The 26,797-nt window shown below is 39.7% G+C and overlaps 1 protein-coding gene across 1 annotated transcript in view; it reads left to right on the plus strand.

Moving 5' to 3' along the window:
* Positions 1-26,797, plus strand: part of GALNT9 (polypeptide N-acetylgalactosaminyltransferase 9) — a 303,470-nt gene that overhangs the window by 176,512 nt on the left and 100,161 nt on the right. Inside the window, exon 6 of the mRNA XM_074200460.1 lies at positions 3,919-4,036. Within this exon, the coding sequence (XP_074056561.1) occupies positions 3,919-4,036 (118 nt within the window). The remainder of the gene's footprint in view (positions 1-3,918; positions 4,037-26,797) is intronic.

The raw sequence follows: 26,797 nt of genomic DNA on the forward strand, positions 1-26,797 counted from the left end.
TCCTGTTTGGATCATTTTTAGACTGCCAGCATCCTGCTCCAGTATCCACTAAAAATCTGGTTGCCTCAGTTATATGTTATTCACTCGGTCTAGCAATGCATTTGAATGATATTTTCCCTTGGAATTATTCAGAAGAGATCATAAAAATTAAAGAATTTAGAACTCAAAGTTATCTCAGAAATTGCTTGAATCCCATTCCTTCATTTTACAGATGTAGAAACTGAGGCACAAGGAAGATAAGAGGCTTGCCTGGTGTTTCTCAGCTTACACTTTCCACTATAAAACGCTGCCTTTAATGATTGTTTGGGAGTTGTACAGGCAGAAATAATGAAAACTTTCTATCAATGAGGACTGTCCCAAAGTGGCATAGGCTGCTTTGGGTGGTAGTGTGATTCTCATCATTAGAAATCTTTGAATAAACATTGGATGACCACTTGACAAGGATTTTGTAAAGGTTAGTAGATAAAGAGTTCTGGCATTGCAGTCGGGGAGACCTGGCTTCCAATCCTGCCTCAGACACCACTGACTAGCTATGTAACCCTGGGCTAGTCTCTTAACCTCTATCAGCTTCTGATTCCTCATTTTGATTTTTTATTTTTATTTTTGCAGGGCAATGGGGTTGCGACTTACCTAAGGGACACACAGCTAGGTAATTTCCTCATTTGTTAAATGGGATTTTACCTCACATGGATGATGAGATGAACAAATGAGCTAAGCGGTTCAATAAGTAGAAAGAAGGCAGAGTAGAATGCTAGATAGTCATCATAAGACTTGGGTTCAAATCCAGTCTCAGACACTTCCTAACTTGGTGACTCTGGGGAAGTCATTTAATCTCAGTTTCCTCAACATGCAGTCATTTCAGTCATGCCAGACTCTTGGTGACCGCATTTGGAGTTTTGTTTGGCAAAGATGCTGAAGTGGTTTACCATTTCCTTCTCCAGCTCATTTATAAAGGAGAAAACCTAGGCAACTTGGTTTCACCAACTTTCCTAGAATCACTTGGCTAGCAAGTCTCCAAGTTCAGATTAGAACTCAGGTCCTGACTCCAGGTTATCTACTGTGGGAATAACAACAGCACCTGCCTCCCAAGGTATCAGAAGGCTCAAATGAGATAATAAGGGTAAAAAGCATCCTGAAAACCTATAAAGGCTACAAAAATATTAATTCCTATTATGAGAGCAATTTTCAAACTTTATAGTACTATGAATATATCAGATATTATTATTTTTATTCAGCTATGCATTGGACTACACTGTCACTGAAGTCTTTCCAGCTCTGAAATTTGCTGATTCAATGAGGATTGAATAATTTTAAAAATTCAGTTGTTCTATAATTAGGGCAAAACTCTTCAATTGTCCCATCCTTAACTTCCTCCTCTGCAAAGGAGTGACCATTACGTCCAAAGTCTCTCCTTCACAGGGTTTCCTGATGCTCACATGGGATAATATTTGTAAAGTATTTTGAAAACCACAAAGCATCATGTAAAATTATACTTGTATTGCTATACATTCATCTTATTCATCTTTTACAAGGACATTCAGATAGAAACAGTCCTCTTACAAGTTGCTATTCTACAGTCACATTTTGATATTTAATATTCTGTGGACCACACCATAGGTGTATAACAAAATTAATTCCCCTTTGCAATTGGATAAAAGAACTAGTAATGAGTGTAAGTCCATCTTCTGCAAGCTCCCTGAAAGCATCCTTGGTACATCTCCAGTAGCATGCAGGATGATGGGAATAATGAAATGTGTCTATTTCTGTAGCCGCATGGATTTGATTTCTAGTTCTCCTCAATCTGTATTCTGAAAATTCTCTGTTTCACATAGCTAGGAGATGATGAGTATTTAAGGGGGTGAAGGCATCAATCAGCCCAATTGTTCTTAGATTATTAGGGATCGATGTTATATTCCAGTAGTTGTGAGTGACTTCATTTTTCAGTGATAATCATATGATTCCAGTTCAATTTCTTTGTTGAATTCTTTGGGATATTTTGAAAAATATATTTATTATTGGGGGGGAATTTGTTATGTCTATTACTGTATTTCGGGCTTCTGATGTATCATTCTTATTTCTTTATTATCTTACTTTTCTCATCTCATATCAAACAATTGTAGAACAAGTCACTATCCTGCTATAAGTTCTTTATATTTCGTGTTCCACAAGACAAAATCTCTTTTTGTCATTAGATAAGAGTAATGGTATGCAGCATTTTGATGTCACTTTGAGTTTTGTAAAGCATCTTCTATTTAACACGTTTGATCCAAACAACAACCTTTTAAGGTAGATCTTATTATTATTCTTCCCATTTTGCAGATAGGGAAGTGTCTGAAGCCATAACTGAACTCATGTATTCCTGATTCTAGGCCCACTTCATAACCTAGCTTTCCAATATACAAACTCATCCCCTGTAGGCTTATTGAAAACATCCTTGGAACAACTTCAGTAGCAGACAGAACAAGAGAAATGATGATGATGATGATGATGATAGCAATTAGGATTATAGAACACTTTAAGGTTTACACATTTTATCTCACTTTATCCTACAACCTTGGGAGGTAGCTAGCATTTGTGTCCCCTTTTTACAGCTGAAGGAACCAAGGCAGAAAAAGTTAAGTGACTTGCTCAGGGTCATACAGCTAATATGTGTCTGAGGCAATATTCAAACTCAATTCTTCCTGACTCCAGATTCAGCTCACTATGGTACTATCTGACTTGCCCAGAGTCACACGGCAGAGAAAGGATTTGAATCTTTGCCAGTCAGAGAGGACCTGAGTTCAAATGTGACCTCAGACATGTGCTAGCTGTGTGACCTTGGGCAAGTCACCTAATCTTGATTGACTCACATCCAGGGTCACCTCCAGTCATCCTGATGCATCTCTGTCCACTGAACCAGATGACTCTGGAAGAGAAAGTGAGGCTAGTGACTTAGCGCAGCACCTCCTCACTCACATCCAATTCATAGGCTTGTCATGACATCACTCCCTGATGTCATGGTCTTTTTCATTCTGGTAGGACAAACAACCACAACAACAACCATGGCACTTCTCTGATGCTAAAATATTACGATATAAACTAATTATTTGAGTCTCACTGGAAGCATCCTCGGTGCAACTCCAATAGTAGACAAGACAAAAGAAATAATATTAATTAGTAGTATAGTGTTTTAAGTGTTTCCAAATCACTTTACAAATATTATCTCATTTGATGATCTCAAAAGCCCTAAGGAGTAGGAGCTGTTATTCCCATTTTACAATTGAGAAAACCAAGGCACAAAGTGGTTACGTGAACTTGCCCAAAGTCACCCAGCTGGTAAGCACCCTAGGTAAGATTTGAACTTGCCTTCTTGATTCCAGTCTATCCACTACAATGATCCCAGCCTTTGATCTCCCTGGCCAGGTTTTCATGCTTTGAAAACTTTTCATCCTATGTAGCTTGGAGGTTATGAATATTTGAAATCGTAACATCTGTTAAAATGCATTAATTTTTGCTTTTATGAATCAATATTATATGTGGGTAATTGTGGGTAACAGTTTGGTTTGTGAAAACGATCTTGTCTTGGTAGTTAATTTGTTGAGTTCTGGATATTTTGAGGTCTGTACTTTTAATAGGTGCATAATACTGTCTTTCCATAAAAGATAGTGGATGTTTGAGGCATAATTTTAGCCATCAAGTTATATTTTGTTGGGTTTTCTGTCTATACTAAATTTTTTACAGAATCTTCTCCACTGATCTCTTGCCTAATATACATTGGTCTTTAAGAATAGCATTCTTGAGGATAATCCTGCTCTAGTTTCTTGTTGTTGCCCTGGTTGTCCTGGTCCCGCACTGTCCTCAGGAACCCTGCCTCAGAGACTTGTTAGCAATATGACTTCCCAGGATTTTCAACCACTGTTTCTCACCATTTCCCATTAGGACTCCTGCCATGATTGGCTGCTCATTTGTGGTGGACCGGGAGTATTTCGGAGACATCGGCCTGCTTGACCCAGGCATGGAAGTGTACGGTGGAGAAAACATCGAGTTAGGAATGAGGGTAAGTACAGGAGTTAGCCAGACCCATCTTTGAAGTGCAGGTCCAAAATCCAGGCTTCCCAGAGAAATGCATTCTTGGAAAAATAAGATATGTAGTGGAACCAGAATGTCATTCTATGTGAATCCCCTTTGGGAGGGCTCTCACATGGAAGATGGACTAGATGTTGAGTCCAGGGGGTTAGGGAGGTTGAATGGGCCCAAAGTGTGGGTGTACTAAAGAGTTAGATTTTGGATCACTATGTGAAAGGGTTTTGTAGCAATTAGAACAGTTAAGAAATGAATCCAATACATTATGAGGTAGTGAGCTCCCTGTCACAGGATGTACCCAGGCTAAATATCATGAATGCTTCAGAGGGAATTCTTTTATTTGGGAAGGAAGATTATCTCAGTGACATTTTCAGTAGGCTGTGGGGCATATACTGATGTGTTTCTATGAGTTTTAAAAAAATTTTCCTGTGAATGAGTTCCATTAAGACTGTGAAGACCAGACTTCCCATTCCAAGATTCATTTTGAACCTAAATACATAAAAAGAAACAAACCCCCCCCAACATTTCCATGTGCACAGTAAATGTAAAAAGAGTATTCACTATAAAACAATGAATTTACATTGCACATTAACTGTTTTGAAAAATTATAGAAATACTACAACATTTCCAAGGTTACTCAGATTTCTATGCTTCCTTCTAAATTTTCTTTTATTCCCTGTTGAGCACTCTTTTATTTTTCTCTTCCTCCTCAATTGGGGAGCATTCTATACATCTGACAGCCATTATACACAAATATGAATATATGTATATAGAAAAGCATTCTAAACATACTGCTATTTATCACTTCTTTGGAGACAGATCTTGCTTCCTGGGTCTTTTGTAGTTGATTGAGTATTTCTAATACTTCAAATGACTTAGTTCCTCCAAGTAAGAAAAATTTATGGTTGCTGTTTACAACATTCTCTTGATTCTGCTCATTTTACTCTTCATTGTTTCATGCAATATTTTGGTTTAAGGATTCTTAGTCCGGGTTCTTTCAGAATACCTGTGGACTCAGGTCTATTTAGCAGTCTGAGAAAATGAACAGAGAAGTAGGATGAAGAATGAGGAGAAAGCTATGGGATGGAGAGATTAGTAGAGATAGAAGACAAGAGGTAAAAAAAAATCCCTTTCTTGATATAGCTGGTCATTTCTAACCATGGACTTGATCCCTTGGATCTACCCCCGAATCCTCAAGTGAGACTACTTATAACTTTCAAAGAGACAACTAATTAACCTGATAAATGATAAAAACATCTGAATGTGAATCCTGACTCTACCATTGACTAGTTTTTTTTTTTTTATCATTGAATAAATCCAGGGATATGGTGGCAAATATAAATGTTTAATTATCAACTCTTCAAAAAAAACTTTTTCAACTTAAAAAAACCTTTTTATTATACATTTTAAGAGTTTTTTTAATTTCATTAAATAATTCCCAGTTACATATAAAAATGTTTAACATTCATTTGTTTAAAATTTTGAGTTCCAAATTCTTTCCTTCCTTTCGGCTTCCCCCTTCTTGAGAAGTCAAGCAAATTGATATCAATTACGCATGAGAAGTCATGCAAAACATATTTTCATCTTGGCTATGTTGTAAAAAATAAAACAGACAAAAATAAAACAAGAAAAATAAAGTTGAAAAATATGCTTCAATCTGCATTCAGAATTTATCAGTTCTCTCTTGAGAGGTGGATAGCATTTTTCATTATAGATCCTTTCATTATAGATGCCATTGAAAGCAAAAAAGAGCTAGATTCAAAACTCACCTCTGGTATGTGCTAGCTATGTGACCTTGAGCAAGGCACTTCCATGTGTCATTTTACTTTACTTTCCATATCTCAAATGAGTGGGTTAGATGAGTTGGCCTTCTAAGGTCCCTTCTAGCTGTAAGGATCTCTCATTTTGTGGATGAGGAAATTGTGGTCAAGAGAGTTTAATTGCCTTGCCCAAAGTTATTTAGGTAATAAGTTTCAATGGGAAATATTTGAACCCTTGCCTAATGACCCCAGATCAGATTCTGTTTCCACTGTGCCATGTTCATTCCAATAGAAAACAATGATCCTATCTTGACTTTCAGAGAAATAATGAATGCTGGAAATTTCAGGTAGGAGGGGTTACAGCAGACCCAAGGTAGACAATAATGAGATAATTAAACCACAATAATAATTCACATTTAATGTAGAGTCCACAAAACACTTTGTTTATGCTTTCTCGTTTGATCTTAGCAACAATCTTGGGAGATAGATGCTCTTATTATGAACATTTTACAGATGAGGAGACTGCAGATGGGAAAGGGTGGATGATATCCAGAGTCACATAACTCGTATTATCCAAGTTAAGATTTGAACTCAGATCTCCCAGACTCCTAATTCATAGCCTACTGTGCCACCTAGCTGCCTCTTGCCACATAGCCAGAGTTGCCATCTGGGCCAGCCAATGAGATCAGAATCAAAAAGTGACTGAGATGTCTTTGTACCTATGGAGACAAAAGAAACTGGTCAGGTCCAGGTGTTTGCCCTCCCCAAGGAGGTTCAGAGTTGTCTGAAATTCTTTCTACATGACCAGAAAACTCTCCAAGGCAGCTGAGTAAGGGAAGCAAGGGCTCCTGAGCAATTTCTGTCACCGAATCAAGCAAATGGGTAGCCTATGATCAGAGCCATTGCCTGCCATCCATGGGAAGAAGCCATCACTGCTGCTTGCTGCATATTTTCAAGAGACAGACACTTGTTGATGAGCCTGGTACTTTCCAAGAACTCTCTGGTTTAGGGTTGGTGATGTAGTTTGTCCACCAGTTTCTCCTGGTCCACGTGAGAGCCAAACTTCCTCCAGAAATCAAGTACCACATGCTGAGGCCAGACCAGCTTCTGTGTCTTTTTCAAGTCATGATAAATCCATTCTAACCTGAAGGAGCTGGAAGGGAATTTGAGAGATCACCTAGTCTGCCCTCCTTTTGCTGATGAGGAACCTAAGGGATTCAGAATGGAGATTACTTAGTCACAAAGCTAACTTGGTCAAGGGCAAAAACAATCTAGAATCAGGTCTCTTGATTCCCAGCTCAGCATTCATTCTACCAGTTCACATAACAACTAACTGGGGAATCTGGCTTGAATTTCATAGATTTAGCAACCATTTAAGGAGTGTCTACTTTGGGACAGGCACTGTGGCTAAGCATGGGGATCTAAAGAGAAAGTCAAAAAACCTAACTAAATAGCCTCTGTCTTCAACAGTTTACATTCAGTTGGGGGAAAGGAATATATAAAATATATTTGTTAACCCCTCCCATTTTATAAAGGTGGAAATTGAGGTTCCAAAGGGTTAACTGGCTTGCCTGTGGTCATATAGATAATGAAACCAAGGGAGGAGTTGAATATATACCCTCTTATATATGTTTTGTTTTGATTAACCTTCTGATAACTAATTCACATGAGAGGAACATAAAGGTGGTGTGTTTAGCTAGATTACAGATTGCAGGAAAAGAAAGAAATGGGTCTGGAAAGAGAACTTAGAACAAAGTTATGAAGGACCTTAAAAGCTAAACAAGGCGGGGGAGCGGCAGCTAGGTGGCGGCTAGGTGGCGCAGTGGATGAAGCACCGGCCCTGGAGTCAGGAGTACCTGGGTTCAAATCCGGTCTCAGACACTTAATAATGACCTAGCTGTGTGGCCTTGGGCAAGCCACTTAACTCCATTTGCCTTGCAAAAACCTAAAAAAAAAGCTAAACAAGAGAGAAAGACTATACTTGATTCTAGAGGCAATAGAAGCCATCAGTTGATTGAGGAAAGAATGACATGGTCCAATCAGAGCTTACAGAAAATCACTTTGGCAGTTTTGTGCAAGATGGGCTGAAGTGGGGAGAGATTTGAAGCAGGGAGACCTATTGGAAAGCTGTTGAAATACTTTAAAAAGGAGTTAATGAGAGCCTGAATCGAAGTGGTAGCAATTATTAGTTGCCTGCAGCCAGAGGATAATCACTCACACCATGATTTACTTGGGATAGGTGGCAACCCAGATAAGTGACCATATAATTGTAATCACTGAACCCTTGGAGCCAGTGACAATGTGCTTTGGAAGCTGCAGAACCTGATGTATCAGAAGCCTAGGGAGAACAATGGGTCCACAACTCAATGTCAGTATACATATCCCTATATGCTTTGTGCCTTCTTGCTTGAACACATTACCTTGGCATAAGTATTTCTGTACTTGGTCTTGGTGTATCCTTCCAACTCATTAACAGAAAAGAGATAGAAGAGGTGAAGACAACAAGTGTAGGAAGGTTTTGTTCCCCCCCCCCCCAGCATTTTGATTGAGAGAGGAAAGGAAGATCTAGAAGGATAAAATAAGGGATGTTAGGGTCTAGAAAAGGATTTTTAAAGATCAACGAGATTGGGCACATTTAAGGGTATTAGAGAAGGAACAGTCATTAAGGAGAGGTTGAAGATGAAGGGGGAGATTATTGAGATTTGTGGAGAATATTGAAGGATATTCATTAGATCCTGAAGCAAAAAATCATAGAAATAATAAGGATAATGCATAGAATTTTTTAAAGCTTAAACGTAGGAAAAAAGATTTTGCCCAGGTAAGTGGAACTTTTGGAGAAGGAAAGAAATAGGCTAAGATGTGAGAGGAAAGAAAGGAAGGCATAAGAGAAAAGGAAGAGGAAGGAGAAAGAAGGAAATCAAGGATACGTGTAGAAGGGATGGTTTTGTCAAAGAGAAGAGCCATCTGTCAGAGATGAAAGAAAAGGAGAAGAGAATTAGAATGATGTCAAGGGAATTTGAGATGAGCTGAGTGAAAAAAGAGGGAACTCTTGTCAGATAGTCTTAATTTTTCAGGAGAGCAATAAAAATGATAGAGAAAGAAAGAGGAAGAAAAGAGAAGTGGAAGACAATAGAAAAGATATGTGAAAAGCTTTTGTGGGAACTGATAAAAGAAGTCAATTAGGAAAAACAAAAGGATTGTCTCACAGAGGTGAGAACTCAATTGATGTTGGAGAACAGGAGTTCATAATATATCCAATTAGCACAATTGTGTGACTTCCTCTAGCTCTTTTTTAGCAGCACTGGAGAAGAAGGGGAACAGTTAATGGAGAGAATAATCCAAGGCTGAGATTTGGCAAGGAATAAAGGGTTGCTAGAACAAGGAGGAATAGGATTTAAGGGTAAAGGACAGGGTAAAAGTGAATTGATAGAAAGAATGAAGGAAAGAAAGAAAGAAAGAAAGAAAGAAAGAAAGAAAGAAAGAAAGAAAGAAAGAAAGAAAGAAAGAAAGGAAGGAAGGAAGGAAGGAAGGAAGAAGGGAGGGAGAAAGAAAGAAAGAAAGAAAGAAAGAAAGAAAGAGAAAGAGAGAGAAAGAAAAAGAGAAAGAGAAAGAAAGAGAAGGAAGGAAGGAAGGAAGGAAGGAAGGAAGGAAGGAAGGAAGAAAGAAAGGAAGAAAGGAAGGAAAGAAAGAAGATAAAGAGGAAAACATAATGAAGGGAGGAAAGGAGGGAGGGAAAGATGAAGAAGTAAAATATTTTTAAATGCTAACTGTGTCCCAGGAACTGTGCTAAGTACTGGTGATACAAATAAAAAACAGATGAGAGAGAGAGAGAGAGAGAAACACACAGACAGAGAGAGAGAGAGAGAGAGAGAGAGAGAGAGAGAGAGAGAGAGAGAGAGAGAGAGAGAGAGAGAGAGACAGAGACAGAGAGAGAGAAGGGAGAAGGGGGGGACACACTCCTGACCTCAGAGAAATTACATTCTAATAGAGGAACATAACATTCAAAAGAAAGCTGAAAATTGGGAGAGGAAGTTGGGGGGAAAGAAATGAAGATATATGATACAGTGGCATGGTTTTGACGTCTATTAAGTCAAGAACAGAGACATGAGGGTATTGAAAGTAGGCTAACCTGAGTTCCTTTTCAAAATGGAGGGTCGAGAAGAAACTCATTCTGGGAAAAAGAGAATGGGTGTTGGGGAGGAATATAGAGTAAGGACTGGAGAAAAAAGAAAGTAAGATCAGACCCTAAGTAATATTGAGGGAAAGTCCTAAAGAATGGAGGGATTTGGGAACTCAATGAGGGCAAAGAATGAGTTTGGGAAGGATAAGGCATAGGTAGGGCAAGTTGGAATGATGGCAAGTTATGGTCAGTTACAGGAATTTCAGAGTTTTTTTTAATTTAAAAAAAGTGGAAAGCTTGTGGTTAATAGTGAGGTCCAGTCCATGAACGTGTATGTATGACTGAGGTAGAACAGAGTATAATGGAATAAGACATGGAATGTAAAAAGATTGTAGAACTGGGAGTTGGGAGAGATTGAGGGAAGCATCAACATGAATAATGAAGTGCCTGAGTATTAGGGCAGAAACTGGGGAATTGAAAAAGATTGTAAGCCAATTGCTGAAGCCTTGAGGAAGAGGAGAAACTTCCCCAGGGTTTGGTATACAATGGCTTCTGTAATATAAATTGGTAGGAATTTTAAAATATGGTGCTCTTCAAATGAAGAGAGGATGCTCACTGATGTAGTAAAGGTAGAGTCTGAAAATGGCAATGGGAAGCAAGGTATATCCCAACTTCCTCTCCAGGACTAGTGTGTTGGTAAGTGTGGATGAAGATGCAGTAGTGGTGCAGAGTAGAACCAAGGATGTAGTGTTATTAAGGGAAGCCAGGTTTCAGTGAAGGCTGGTAGATGAAAAGTCCAGAAGAAAGGATTATATTAGAACTAGAATTCTAGAGGACAGCTCTTATAGGATTGGGGTACTGAGAGAAAAGAATATGGGTAATGGAAATAGTTTTCTCCTATGTAGCTAATGATTGATTAACATGGATTTAGGGAAAGAAATGGATGGTAAAACATTATTAACTATAGGGGTAATAATGAGTGGCAGATCAAAAATTAAATTCCAACTTGTATTATTTCTTGGTCAAGAATCAAGGTTGTTACATAGCATGGAAACAATGTAAAGATGATCAGACTGCCTTCTATTGGGGGGGAAGGGGGAGGGAGGGAAAATTGTAAAATTCAAAACCTTACTAAAAAGACAGAAACTACTATTGTACATAATTGGAAAACAAATAAAATATTTAAATAGTTTAAAAAGAGAGAATCAAGGTTGTTAGGTCTTAGTCTTGCCTGCTCACCCTATCAGGCAGGAATTGGGCATGGGGTAGAAGTGGTACCCTGCTGCCTCTTGGTTCCCTTTTGCTGATTATCCCCAGAATAGCCTGTCTATAGCTTGTGTATACATAGTGGTTTGCACATTATCTTTCCCATTGAAAGCTGGGAATATCTTTTACCTTTCTTTGAATTCCCAGCATTTAGCACAGTGCATTTCTCAGATTTAGTGTTTAATAAATGTTTATTGATTGACTTCTGGCAGAGGTCAAGGGTATGGATCAGCTGTGACCTGAAAATGTTACTCTTCCTCTTCCTCCTCCAGGTTATCTGGTGGGTAGGTGAGACCAGCAAACCAGTTCTGCCCACCTCCAAATTCTGAGCTTGGGTCTTGTCTTGGGACAGATCATGCTTACAGTTGCTGCTGACACAGAAAACACTATAGGACTCATTCAGCAATAGGAACGTTTCCATGGAGCCTCCTCCCTATCCACATGAAAACACCAGGGATACCAAGAGCAAATGCACTTAATGGGGAGCATCCTCAGCTCATAAACACAGCAAAGTGGTGCCAAGACAGTCTCTGAATTCATTTTAGTAATGGGTCCAAGTTATGAACCTATTAAGCTTAAATCATTCAGGAAACAAAAATCAATAGTTCTTTCTAATGGATTATAGTTTATTTACTTCCCAGCACATCAGGGATATGAAACATGTTATACATTCCTCACCAGTCTCATTCTTAGGCAGAATGATGGCTGTTCTTAATGATGGTGGAAGGGTTAACACACATTGAAAAAGACCAACCTAATATCAGAGAAGAAGAAGGAGCATGACAATTCTCATTTTAATGGCTCTTTAAAGTTTAGAAATCACTTTATTTTCAACTATCCAGTGAGTAGGAATGTAAGTCTTAATATCCCCATTTTACAGATACTGAAACTAAGGTTCAGATACAATGAATTAGTTACAGTCCACTGTGTTTTAAAAAGTGGGAATTGAACCCAGATCTTTCCTAACTCCAAGTCTGGACTACTTCCTGGTCTTCATATCTGATATTCCATCTTTCATATCCTTGTCTTTGTATAGACTGCCCCCCCCAGACTCTTCATACTCATTTTTCTCACCCCTGTACAAATTCCTGGCTTCCTTCAAGATTCAGCTCAAAACTCTGGTTTCTCCTTTTCTTTTGTCTGTATCGATTTTTCATGTTTGTGATTGCTTCAATATAGAAAAACCCCAGTAAGGAAATTCTCTTTCCCAATTCAAATCTACAATTTATAATCTTTGGAAAGCTACCTGAAGGTCTGAGAAATTAGTATCCTACATCCAGTATAGGTCAGAGGCAGGGCTTAAACCTACATCTTCCTGGTTCTGAGGGCAGCCCTCTGGTCACTCACTGCCTCTTACCTTGAGCTGGTAGGTATCATAGAAACCAGTTCTCAAACTCCTGGAAGGGCAAAAGAAAAAGCATCCAAGCTGGACAACCATCCTGCCTCATCCTTGAGGCCCCATCCAGGGTAGGGATTATCATATGCCTGCTTCTTCTATGCTTGAAACACATACCCCAAACCCCCCTCCCATGCCTAGAAACCAGGAGACTGTGATTTTGTTAAAATAGACATTTCTTTTTTCTTCTTATACAAAAATAGGAAGGAACTGAAATCTTGAAAGGAGAGTGAATCAGAGACAGATTGTGTCAGACAGAGAAACATACACAGAGAGAAACAAGAGACAGAGAGGAGAGAGAAACACACAGACAGAGACAGGAGAAAGACAAAGAGGGGAGAGACAGAGAGAGAGGGGAGAGAGACAGACAGGGGAGACAGACAGAGATGGAGAGAGACAGACAGAAGAGAGAGAGACCGACAGAGAAGAGACAGACAGAGACAGATAGACAGGGCAGGGATTTAGGGCAGAAACTAGGGAATTGAAAAGGACTGTAAGCCAACTGCTGAAACTTTGAGGAAGAGTAGAAAATGACCCAGGGTTTGGTATACAATGGCCCCTGGCTTCCTGCAAGCTTCAGTCCAATGCCACCTTCTCTCTGCAGCAAACCTTGAGGGTTGTCCCTTAAAGGTTACCTTCTGTCTACTCAATATTAATCTTCTAGGAAGAAATGTATAGATGGATTGTCATCCCCTTTAGAGTATGGGCTCAGAGACTATTTCAATTCTGCCTTTCAGTCCCAGGGCATACCCTAGAGTCTGACACAGCAATGCTTATTGGTTGATTAAAGTTGTCTTTTCCATTAGAATATAAACTCCCTGAAGGCCAGGACTCTCTTTTTCCTTTGTCCCCTCAGTTTAAGCATGGTATCTCACATTTAGTAAGTACCTAATAAATGCTTGTTAATTAATTGATTGGTTGACCGATCATCTCTATAATGCAGTTTATCATCCACATCTCCATAATTGAAGTAATAACCTGAAAAGATCTCCTTTCGACCCAGTACCTTAGAAAGCTAAAGCATCCTTTTGCTAGCCTTCATTTCCCATCTCTGTGATGGGAGAAAGAATGGGATACTTTTTATAAGACTACAGTATTCTATAGAAATCTTCTGTTGTGAGCAGGAAAACATAGAGCACGTTGGCCATTCATGGGGGGAGGCAAATACATTTAATGCATTTTACAGACTAAACTAGATCTTGTGAAAAATCGTGAGAATTTTGTGAACAAAATTGTGAACTTTTGAGAACTCCAGCTCACCATAACTAACCCTTAGCCACATCAATATTCCTAAGTATATCTTAATTATATAGTATAATATATTTAGTGTATATAATATAATGATATAGTATAATTTAATATTGTACAAAGTAAATAGTATAATATAACACGCTGATGATGTTTGTTCTTCACTCTTGAAGAAGACCATGACATCAGGGAGCTGATGCCATGACAAGCACTTGAGTGGATTTGAGTGAGGGGTCCTGTGCTAAATCACCAAGCTCACTATCTCCTCCAGAGTCATCTGGGTCCAGTGGCCTGATATGAATCAGGATAACTGGAGATGCCCTTCTCAGAGTTAAGTGACTTTTGCAATGTCATACAGCTAGTTAGTAGCACGTGTCTGAGGGTGGATTCAAACTCTTGTCCTCCTTATTCCCAAGTATACTATAATATATGATATAGTATGCATACTATGATATAATAAAATGCAATATAATGTCACAATGTAATATATTATAATGTAAAGTAATATGTAACAATTATATATGATATATAATATAATGGAATATTAATATATTCCTAGAGTATTTTTGTCACATTTATTTTTTGCTTTGCTTTTCTTCCTTCCTAGTATTATATTTATCTATGTATATGCTTATCTCTCCAGTAGAATATAAGTTCCTTGAGGGTAGGGTTTATTTTCTTCTCCTTTTTGTGTCCTCAGATCTGCCAGAATACCTACTTCCCATCTGTTTTTTAAAAATAAAAATAGTTATTGCTTTTCTGCCTTGACCAAGTAATCTCACAAGCAAATATTTTTCCTTTCAGTGTTTGGAGGGGGCAGACTTTGAGGGAATTTAAATAAGCAGCAAAGGGAGACTCTACAGAGAGGAAAATTATCTTTCCAAATGGGAGGCTCCAGAATAAGCAAAGGGATTTTGCTGATAAACAATCCCCCAAGAAGGAGAAAGATTATATCATGTGAATCCTGACTATCAGTGATTCCCTTGGGGAAAGAATAATGTAAGCAGTGGTATTAAGGCTTGGTAAGGAGAAGTTTTATTTTTGTTTTTATTTTCTCTCATCCCTTGTATCTTCCTTCCCTACTGGTCCATATCCTGTGACAGGTTTTAGACAATCCCTTCATTCCTGGGTGGATCACAAGATGGTAAGTAGTGAGGGAGCCAGCTAAGAAGGAGAGAAAGATTTGAGTTTTAATTTCGTTGTTTTGAGCAAACAAGAAAAGGTTTCTCTCTTTTCCCTTTCTCTTCTCACTCCTCTCTCTCCTGCAAGTTCAGAATCTTGCTGGGGGGGGGGTCTCCTCTCTCTCTCTCTCTCTCTCTCTCTCTCTCTCTCTCTCTCTCTCTCCTTCTCTGTCTCTCACTTCTTTATCTCTGTCTCTTTCCTCTGTCTGTCTCTCCCTCTCTCTGTCTCTGTCCTTCTCTTTGTCTCTGTCTATCTCTACCCCCACCTTTGTCTTTCTCCTGTCTCTGTCTGTGTGTGTCTCTCTCTTATTTCTCTGTGTGTTTCTCTGTCTCTCTGTTTCTGCATGTTGGTCTGAATCTCTGTCTCTGTCTCTCTCTCCCTCTCCTCTCAATTCCTTCCTTTTTTACATAAGAAGAGAAAAGAAATGTCTATTTAAATAAAATCACAGTCTCCTGGTTTCTAGGCATGGGGGATGGGGTTTGAATCTTCTGTCTCCTGTGACCTACTATCCACTGCTCTTTATTAAAATAACTTATAGGCAGCCTCTTTGTGCAAACTATTCAACTAATTAGAGGCTGGGCAGAATAAACTAAGTCCTTTCCTACTCCTTTGTTTGCTCCATGCTTTCTTTGATGCTATTTTCAGTCATTTTAGTTGTTTCTTTGTTGAGTCTTTGTGATCCCATTTGAGGTTTTCTTGGCAGAGATACTGGAGTGAAACCATTTTCTTCTCTAGCTCATGTTACAGAAGGGGAAACTGAGACAAACAGGAGAAAGTAATTTGCCCAAAGTCATATAACTAGTCAGGATTTGAATTCAGGTCTTCCTGACTCCAGACCTGGCACTCTATCCACTATGCCACCTAGCTGCCCCTCATGTTTTCCTCTTGGCCACAAATTCTAATAGGATTCCCTCCTTCAATTTTTGCTCACACATCCATATAGAAATACAACCATGTCACAATCATATACCTCTATCCACCCCGCATATACCCACACACATACATAAAGTATCATACTCCTTAGATATGAATAAATATACTTATACCATGAGAATGTTCTTAGCCCACCCCAATCTGCTGCATTGATATCCATGTGTAAATACATGGATATTTATATCTGTTGATATACAAATATAAATCAATCTGTATCACCACCATATGAGCACACACTCCATTTTGTCCAGATGTGAATACTTCTGAATTACTATCACATTACTTTTGCTGGTATATCAACATCCAAGTGTAAATTTCTCCACCCCCTTAAAAATGACTGAAATCAAGCCAAGTCCACACTAGCATACTTCTCGTCCAATTTTGCACAGTAGACCTGTATACCAAAGAGAACACCACCATAACCAATGGTAATCTGGACACATTCTGCCTAAGATATAAGTAGTAACTACAGTGGTACATTTTTTCTACCCTGGGAAAGCTAACGATGACAGAGCTCTCTCCTACTCCTAGGCTTATACTAATAAGCATATAATTTCCACCTAAGGCATCTTCTGGAAACTTGTATAAAAAACTGTACCCTCTCCTTCTAGTTCAGGCCAGGTTGTCGCACTGGAAGTTATTTTTTTCTTGCTTCTCTGTTGATGTGGGGGTGGGGTGGAGATTATTGGTAAATTGATGTGGGTAAGCATTTGCAAATAGCATCACCCATACCCCAAAGGTGCTCCAGCAGTCCCCTCCTGGTTTTGTTGCCATTGGGTCTGTTCCTCTTGCATATATTGCTTCCATAAACCATGAAGATTCATCATTGCCAGCTGGGGAGGGGGCTACAAAAGACATGAAAAGATCTAGCTGTAGGCTTCAGGGGCAGATGAATTCCTGAAGCCAAGAATAGAATGGGTGAGCTCAACCTTGTCTGAGACTCTATCTCAACCAGAATTTTACTGGTGAATAATCAGACACAGAGAGAGATTGCAATGAACTGATGTATTATCACAACGAACGGGCAGATGCTCTTTCTGGAGCCATTTTCATCGTCTTCTAACAACCCCAAAGCAAGTGAGCTGAATGCTCTATGAAAGGCAGCATTGTAATTTTGAACTCTGAATGGCGTTATGAGTTGGAGGGAACCAAGGGTGTCACTGTAAAGATGATGTATATTCTACAGGATGAGCTGCTATTGGAAGTCTCGGTAACCTTGAATAGAGTGGAGTGCTTCATCAAAAAGCAGCATCATAAACGTTATCCGATGGTATTCTAGCATGAAATGGCCACACTGATGGAAGCTTAGCTTGCGGGTGATGTTAAAGGCTCTCTCAAAAGAAGGAACTTTGGAAATCATTCAAAGAAGAGCATCTGCCCATTTGGCGTAAACATTACATGGTGCCTGCAAACTAGAACACTTTCTATCATGCACTTGCTCATATGCACAGGACTGATCAGAGGGCTGAACTTGAAGCTGAAACCTCAGCTAAAGCTGCAATGCCAGGGCTGCCAAGAAGCAAGGTCCTTTGATCATGGTGGCTGTCACATCCCTGAGTCCTCACCTTCCATTCGACACGGCTGCTGCTTCTGAATACACTCCACATGTAGGGGACCAAGAGTAGAAGATAAAGGACCAATCTAGCTTATAAGACCAATTCCCCAGAAGTTGGGGGAAATTATCACTTTCTACAAAGTTACCTATGGGCTTATGAATGGAATTTTCTCCTTCATCCTGGAACCTGGGCAACAAACAGCCTCACTTTGCCTTGTGTTTCCTATGCAACAGATAGGTTAATGTTTCTTGGCTTCCTGCCCCAGAACTTAAAAGGAAGGGGGCCATTGCCTTAGTTCTGTTGACAGATCAGAAAGAAAACTCTTCCATATTGGGGAGGAAAGTTTTGTGTGTTTGTGTGTGTGTGTGTGTGTTGTGTGTGTGATAGAGAGAGTGTGTGTGTGACAGAGAGAGAGAGAGAGAGAGAGAGAGAGAGAGAGAGAGAAAGTGTGTGTGTCTACAAGCATGAGAATGGGCACACACAGAACAGTAGCTCAAGTGGGATAACTGAGTCTTCATTTCAGGGCAACACAATTTAGAGGGTTATACCAGCATGTTTTACCTTCGGCAGCTAGAAACAACTGAGCTACCTCCCCAGGTAGCAAGAGCACCTCTCTTCACAAAGCTGCCAGATCAATATTGCCAAAGCATAGATCTGATGGAGTCATTCCCTGCCCCCCAAAGCTACAGTAGCTCCCAAATAATAAGTGCTTATTTCCATCCACACTTCCTTCTCCCACCCCGGCTGAATTTGTCTAACAATCAAATATACTAATAACAGTAATAATGACCTATGTGCTAGGCACTGTAAGGTCTATTATTATACTTACAAAATGTTCATTGGCAGATTGGGGAGGCAGGAGGGGAAGATGGTGGCCCAGTCAAGATTTGGACTATAAAACATGCATGGAGGTGGTGCAGTACTCTCTATTGAGGAAAAGCTGGAACTGTCCAGAGCCGATGGTGTTATGCAGACTTGTATTGACAAGTGTGTATTTACTCATCCACTTTAAAGAGTTTTTGTAATCCTTCCCTGGAGCACTGCAGAATTGTATGAGATTTTCATGCCAGAAAAGGCCAGTCCTATGTAAATGGGAACTTTAGATAAAGTAGGAGGCAGAGACCTTTCAAGAACTATTATATTTAAAGGAAAACATTTCTATTTTCCCCTCTTCTTAGTAAAAAATCATTCAGCCCAATTTGGGGAGACGTGTTGACTTCTCCACACTCCTGAGCTGACCTGGCCTTGCATGGATTTGCCAAGGGAGAGCACACATCTTCAAATGGTCATCCCCTGGGATGACAAGTGGCTTGCAACTTCAGCCTCAATTTTATCAGCTGTAAAAATGGGCATATTAATAATTAATTAATTAATACTTTCCAGAGATGATGTGAGGAACAAATGAGATAATATTTGTAAAGCATTTCTCGAACATTAAAGTGTTACTATCATTATTATTGTTACTATTAATGCCTTCCAGAAAGCTAGATAGTACAATGGATAGAGTGCTGGCCCTGGAGTCAAGAAGACCTGAGTTCAAATCCATAAGGAAGTGACAAACTACTCCAATATCATTGCCAAGAAAATTCCAAATGGGATTATGAAGAGTCCAATGGAAGCAACTCAGTGACAACAAAGTGAATACCTTCAGAGAAAGGCAGTTTTCATATTTGAACAGGGGTTTGGGGGTCATCTCAGCACAAGGGTTTCCTCTACAGCAGATTCAAGTCTTTGCTTGAAGACTGGAGTCATTGGGACCTCACTTTTTCCATTATTCCATTCCACTGGAATGGAACAGCTTTCACTTTAAGGAAGTTTCTCCTGACAACAAATCTAAATCTTTCTTTCTGAAACTTCCACCCCAGGCACCCTCATTCCTCCTACTAGAGTCAAGCTGAATGTCTACTTTCACTGGGTAAAACCTTCAATCATCTAATTGAGCTACAAGTGTTTAGGAATATATTAGGCATTGTGTAGAGACCTAAAGACAAAAATATTAAACAGATTCTTTTCTTGAATAGCAAGAACCATCAGGAACTCTATCAGATTTCTCATTTTATATCATACACATCTTACTCTTCATGACCCCATTTTGGAATTTCCTTAGCAACTCTGTCATTTCCTTCTCCTGAGGGTTAAGTGACTTGCTTAGGGTCACCCTGCTACTAAGTGTCTGAGGTTGGATTTGGACTTGGATCTTCCTGACTCCAGGCTAGATAGATAGGTAGATGGACAGGCAGAGAGATAGCTATATACCTGTATGTTTATGTGTATCTATGTGTTCTAACATATATATATATATATATATATATTGACTCATTCCTAAGGCAGAACCATTTTCTGGTAAATCCATGAATAACAACACTGTCTATCCTCAGGGAGCTTCAGATAATGTGATCCTTACTTAACTGTTCCTGAGGAACCAACTTGCATAGATTCTTCTCCCTATTCATCCTCACACCAACCAACTCTCAGAAAGGACCAGAGATGAAGCCCCAGAATCCAAGATCTGCCCTGAAGCCACCACTGTCTGTTTGGTAAAGGTCTCCCAAAACCTACTATATCTAGGCTTACTCCAGCCCAGCTCTGCCACAGCATCCTCAGGCCAAACATCAAGCCTTCTTTTTAAACTTTCTTATTTTTATTGGTTTTGCAAGGCAATGGGGTTAAGTGACTTGCCCAAGGTCTCACAGCTAGGTAATTATTAAGTGTCTGAGGCTGGATTTGAATTCAGGCCCTTGTGACCCCAGGGCTGGTGCTTTATCCACTGCACCACCTAGTTGCCCCAACATCAAGCCTACTTAAGATTTGCCCCCAAAACTGCCTCCCCCAACCCTGACCTCCCCACTTTTCCAGTTGTAGAAGCTTAATTAAATCAATATTGACAGTCCAGCCAGAAAGGCTGTGTCAATCTGTGCCATTGTCAATCTATTCTTCATCCCTATGACTCTCCAAATTAAAACATTCCTCCGTGACTGAACAACAAATGACAACAACTAAGGCAAGTCTGTACATTCTTGGTCATCTGTTTCCTCATCTGTAAAATGGGGAGGTTGGACTGGATGGTCTCTAAAGCCATGATCCTGTGGATGAGAGAACTGAGGTGAGGAATAATAAGAGTTCCCATGGAAACCCTGTATTCCCATCTCTGATTGGCTGTATGACCATGAACAAATGACTTCATCTCTCAATGCATCTGGCGGCTCTCAAGTTGCAAAGAAGGTGCTGACCTGTATAGTTAGAAGGAACTTCCTTGTCTGTAAGTGCCCTATGCCAGTGAAGTCTCATTTCTCCACCTTCTGCCATCTCATTGGCTCTCTAAGATTTACAAGGAGTTTTTCTCAGAAACCCCCTGAGTGGTTGGCATTGTTAACATATCCCCATTGACATTTATATTATACTTTAAAGGTTGCAAAGCCCATTAAATATATTAACTTATTTGTGCCTCAGAAGAGCCCTGAGTGAGGTTGCTTCTATAGATATTATCCCCATTTTATGGATTTGCAACTTGAATTTTAGAGAGATGAAGTGATTTGTCCACTGGCATACAAACTGAAAAACAGCAGAAGCATAGTTTAGAGAGGGGAGGCCTGCCCTAGTGCAAAGAGCAGGAACTTCAAGGAAGGAAGACTTGGGTTCAAATCCTGATGCAGATGCTTACTGGCTCTGTCAGTCAGTAAACAAGTCTTTATTAGGCTCTTACTCTATACCAGATATTGTGTTAGTTCTGGAAATACAAAGAAAGGCAAAAGCATAGTCACTGCCCTCAACTGCTTACATGCATTAACTAGATCCCTACAAAATATACATATAGATTAGGCTGCTAGGTGGTTCCATATTGCACAGTGTTGGGCCTGGAGTGGGAAACCTTATCTTCCTGAGTTCATATCCACCCTCAGATACTTCTAGCTGTGTGATCTTGGGCAAGTTGCTTCATCCTGTTGCCTCAGTCTCCCCATCTGTAAAATGAGCCGGAGAACCACTCCAGTATCTTTGCCAGAAAATTCCAAATGGGGTCACAAAGGCTTGGAACACAACTGAAAATGACTGAACAATATGTGAATTAGATTGAAATATAATATATATATATATATATATAAATTTTCAATATCAAAGGAAGGTGCTAGCATTAAATAAGCTCTCAAAAAAACCTTCTTAAAGAAGGCGGGATTTTAGCTGTGACCTTGGACAAGACTTTTAACCTTAAGGTCTCTTTTTCTCTCTTTATAAAAATGGGAGTTCAACTCAGTGGTCTCCAAAGCCTCTTCCAGTTCTAATCTCTGGTCCAATGACTCAAATTCAGGTCTCAGCCCCCCCCCCCACCCACCCAGATCCAGGAATTTTTTTTTTTTAGGATTTTGCAAGGCAAATGGTGTTAAGTGGCTTGCCCAGAGCCACACAGCTAGGTAATTATTAAGTGTCTGAGACCGGATTTGAACCCAGGTACTCCTGACTCCAGGGCCGGTGCTTTATCCACTGTGCCACCTAGCCACCCCCAGGGATATTTCTAATATATAATACTGCCCTCCAGAGACTCACCAGACTTTGGTCTTGAAGGAGTTAATAGTAATCTGAAAAGTGAGCAGTTGAGTTCTCACCCCCCACCCCCCACCCAGCTCCCTAACCGAGATCTGTGTTTGACAAAGCTTTGGAGTTACAGACAAAAGCTTCCGCAAGAAGGCAAATGCAAGCAAATCAGTAAAACTGTCAGCATTTTAATATATGCACAGAATCTCGAGTCTCTGAGATCCTAGTGAAGCATCAGCTACCCCTGGCAAAGCGTTTCTCCATTTCCAATTTAGATCAGGAAGACGCAAGACACAATGAGAGGCCTATTGAGTGTGACATATGGTCTTTTTGCTGATAGCAGATTAGCCTTCACCAATGCAGCACAAAATCCAAAGTGCATCGGTGGCTACATCTGTGAGCTGTGTTAGGTGGGCTGTTCGGTGCATGTTAAATAACAGGATCATCAGAGCGGTAATAAACTGGTACATTTGCATGTCTAGTGAAAAAATACTTTGAGGTTGGATTTTTATACCCACTGAAAATGATCTTAATAGAGGCACAGTGATGAGAAGTAGATAGAACACCTGGCCTTGCAGTTTGGAAGACCTGGGCTTGAGGTGGGCACCTTATAGTTACTGATTCAAAGATTCAATTTAAATTATTTTATTCTGGCTTGTTAAAAATACCTTCTTAACTAGGCCCCAGCCTACCTTAGCAGTAAGTAACTCAATCCTTCACTTCTCATATGGTACATCCAAACTGGATGGTCCCATCTCTGGTGCATTTGCATTGACTTCTGATATCTGAAAGTCTGATGTCACTAATTTTCTTCAAGATTTAGGTGTCAGGGGCAGCTAGGTGGCACAGTGGATAGAACACCGGCCCTGGAGTCAGGAGGACCTGAGTTCAAATCCGACCTCAGACACTTAATAATGACTTAGCTGTGTGGCCTTGGGCAAGCCACTTAACCTCATTGCCTTGCAAAAACCTAAAAAAATAAAAGACTTAGGTGTCACTGTTTACATAAGACCTTTCCTGATCATCCTCAACCTTTAGTGCTTCTTCTCAAAAAATTAACTTATATTTATTGTAAGAAATATATATATGGATATATTTATTATATTTCTACACGCACACAATAAATTCAAGGTGATTTTTAAAACTTTTATTTAAGACAATGGGGTTAAGTGACTTGCCCAAGGTCACACAGCTAGGCAATTATTAAGTGTCTGAGGTCAAATTTGAACTCGGGTCCTCCTGACTCCAGGGCCTGTGCTCTATCCACTGTGCCACCTAGCTGCCTCCATCAAGGTGATTTATATACACAGATGCACACATACATATGTGTGCATATATCCTACATCTATTTACCCAGATAGTTATCTTTCCCAGATATATACACATATATGAACATGTATATTTGCTCCCATATTTATCTAAATAACCAGGTATTTCTAGATAGATAGATACACAGACAGATGTAGATCTGGAGCAAATATATGTTTGTGTGTGAAAACATTATGTTTATATTTGTGGCAAATGTGTATCGTCGTCTCAGCTGGATGGTAGGCTTCTTGAGGGCAGAAATTGTTTTACTTTTGTCAGGATGCCCAGAGCCTAGGATAATGACAGCACTTTAGAAATATATAAATGTGGGGCGGCTAGGTGGCGCAATGGATAAAGCACTGGCCCTGGAGTCAGAAGGACCCGAGTTCAAATCTGATCTCAGACACTTAATAATTGCCTAGCTGTGTGGCCTTGGGCAAGCCATTTAACCCCATTGCCTTGCAAAAACCTAAAATAAAATACATAAATGTTTGTTGAGTGATTGAGGACTAACCATGTAACTCTGGACAAGTTCTCCTCTGCATATCCTAATTCTACTTCTGTCTAATAAGTTACAGAGAGGCTGATATTTGGAGTTCTATGATTGGGACTCCCCATCCCCAAGGTTCAGGAAATCACAGATGTCCTTCAAACATTTATATTGGAAATTATTTACTATTACATAATGCAACCATAATAAGAGATTATTGATAGATCTGTCAGCCAATCAATAAGACACTTTCTAATAATTTACTGAACTCTTGTGGGGGGGGATGAGGAGATACATCATTTGCAAAATAACTCCCATTTTTATATCATTTTAAAGTTTAAAAAAACATATTCCTTGAAATAATTCTGGGAGGCACAGAACATGCGTTATTATGCCCATATTACAGATGAGAATCGTGCTGCTTAGTAAGATTAAAGTGATTTGTGCCACATTATCCAGCTAGGGGTGGAAAGACCCCTAAGCATCGGAGAGACCTGGTTTAAGTGCCTTCCATGTTACTTGTTAAATGTATGACTTTAAGCAAATTGCTTACCCTTTCTAGAAGTTCTAGGTTCTTTCTAGGTTTCCTCATCTGTAAAAATGAAAGGATTGTACAAGATGACCAGCTCTATATCTATGATTCCAAGTTACAGAGAAGCTGATGTTTGGAGCTCTATGATTGGGACCCCCATCCCCAAGGTGAAGGAAATCACAGATTTGATCCTAAAATATCCATTAAATGGTCAGTGGATGCTAAAGTTGGGATGACCATAGGGGCTAGTGTGCTCCTTCACCTCTCTAGATGTCTTTGGGCCAAGAGGGGAGGACCATTTTAAAAAGTATTTTGCAATTAGGCTTATTTTGGGGGGGGGAGAATAGATTGGACTAAGAGTCAATAAACTCTCAGTCCTGGAATTCTATAATTCTAGCATTTCTGTGATTCAAATTCACATCTTCTGACTTCAGACCTAACTTTAGCTTTCACTGTACTAATGACCACGAAAAAAGTAGTTACTTATAAAGAGATTCTGGATCATGTCTATAATACTACAATTGCCCTTCAGAGAAGGGCACTAAAATAAGAAGCAAAGGCTTCCTGGGGAAGACAGTCCTTGAGCTGAGTCTGGATGGAGGGACAGAATTTGAAAGGGGGGAGAAATAGAAAGATTTCATGGACTGCAACTGAGCCTAAATTATAGCTTGGAGTTGAAGGTGTTCTTTTGTATACTCAAAAGCAGTCAGGAGATCAGAGTGACTGGGAGAGGGGTGGGGGGGGGGTTATTCTTTGCAGAAGAATATGAATGCATACAGTATGCATTTATCAAGTGACTACTAAGATCTTGTACCACTAGTGGTACAAAGAGAGGCAAAAGACAGTACCTGCTTTTTTTTTAGTTTTTGCAAGGCAAATGGGGTTAAGTGGCTTGTCCAAGGCCACACAGCTAGGTAATCATTAAGTGTCTGAGGTCGGATTTGAACTCAGGTCCTAAGTGGATAGTGCTCTATCCACTGCGCCGCCTAGCGGCCCTAAGACAGTACCTGCTTTCAAGGAACTCACAGTCTGATGAGGGAGACAGCTTGCAAGCAACTTGGTATAAGCAAAGCTATGTGTGAAATCAGCAGAGGGAAAATACCAGCATTAAGGAGAAATCAGAAAAGACTTTTTGTAGAAAATTGGGATTTGAAGGCAACCAGAGAAGCGGGGAGGCAGAGGTGAGGACTGAGAGCATTCTAGGCAGAAAGGATGACCAGTGGAAATGCAAAGTTGGAGTCAGGATGGGGGAAGTAGGAAGGGTTTCAATATCAGACTAAGAATTTTCCCTTAAGTGTAAGAAATATAAGGTTTCACCTAAGGTTGAAGGATCAGAAATTTAGAATAGGAAAGGATCTTTGAGGTCATTGAGTCAACCATTTTTTTTTTACAGATTGGGAAATTTCATCTTTGCTGGTTCCATGCATCCATCCATTCATGTATCCAACATATCTATTAATGCCTTCCCCTCTCAGAATGTCTTCCATCTACTCCATATCGTTCATAAACATACCTAGTTACATCTAATAAATATTATACATATGCATATATATATATATATATATATATATATATATATAATTAGTTACTCTTCTCCCTCATTAGAATGTAAGTTTCTGGAACATAAGGAAAGTGTTTTTGCTTTTCTTTGTATCCCCAGTCCTTAACATAATACTTGCACATAATTAGAGCTTAATAATGTCTGATGACTTGATTAGACAGTATGGGAAGATAAGGGAAGACAAGGTAGAAGGGACCAGGGTCCTCAAACTCTCCTCCTTCCAATGTTTCCTGCATAAACCTCTTAAGCAGCTGCCATGGACAGACCCAGGAGTTGGTAGAACCTCAGATTCACAGATGGAGCCAATGTATTTCAAGTTTGACCTTGGATCTTTAGGATGACCGTGTACCCTAGAGTCATTGATTGGGTTCACCAAGGGCTGTGGCTTAGGCTGTGATTGAGAAGATGATGTCATAGAAAATGGAGATGAAAATCACTTGGTTTTTACTAGAGGCTATAGCATAACAGGTAGACTACTGGACTCTGAGTTCAAATTCAACCCTAGATGATTAAGTAGCAGAGAGGCTGGGATCCTTACTAATAATTGATTACCAGCTCTGTAACCCTGGGCAGAGCAAGTATTCCCATGTGCCTCAGTTTCCTCATCTGTAAAATGAGAAAAATAATAGCACCTACCTCCCAGGATTATTGTAAGAACCAAATGAGATGATATTTATAAAATTCTTTGTAGATATTAAAGAAGGAAACATGCACAGTAGTCAGAGCATAAGGTCTGGAGTCAGAAAAATCTGAGTTCAAATCCAGCCTTAGAAACTTAGCTGTGTGACCCTGGGCAAGTCACTTAGCCCTGTTTGCCTCAGTTTCTGCTTCTATCAATGAACTGGAGTAGAAAATG

This window comes from Macrotis lagotis, chromosome X, assembly GCF_037893015.1.
Source record: "Macrotis lagotis isolate mMagLag1 chromosome X, bilby.v1.9.chrom.fasta, whole genome shotgun sequence".
Taxonomy (NCBI): Eukaryota; Metazoa; Chordata; class Mammalia; order Peramelemorphia; family Peramelidae; genus Macrotis; species Macrotis lagotis.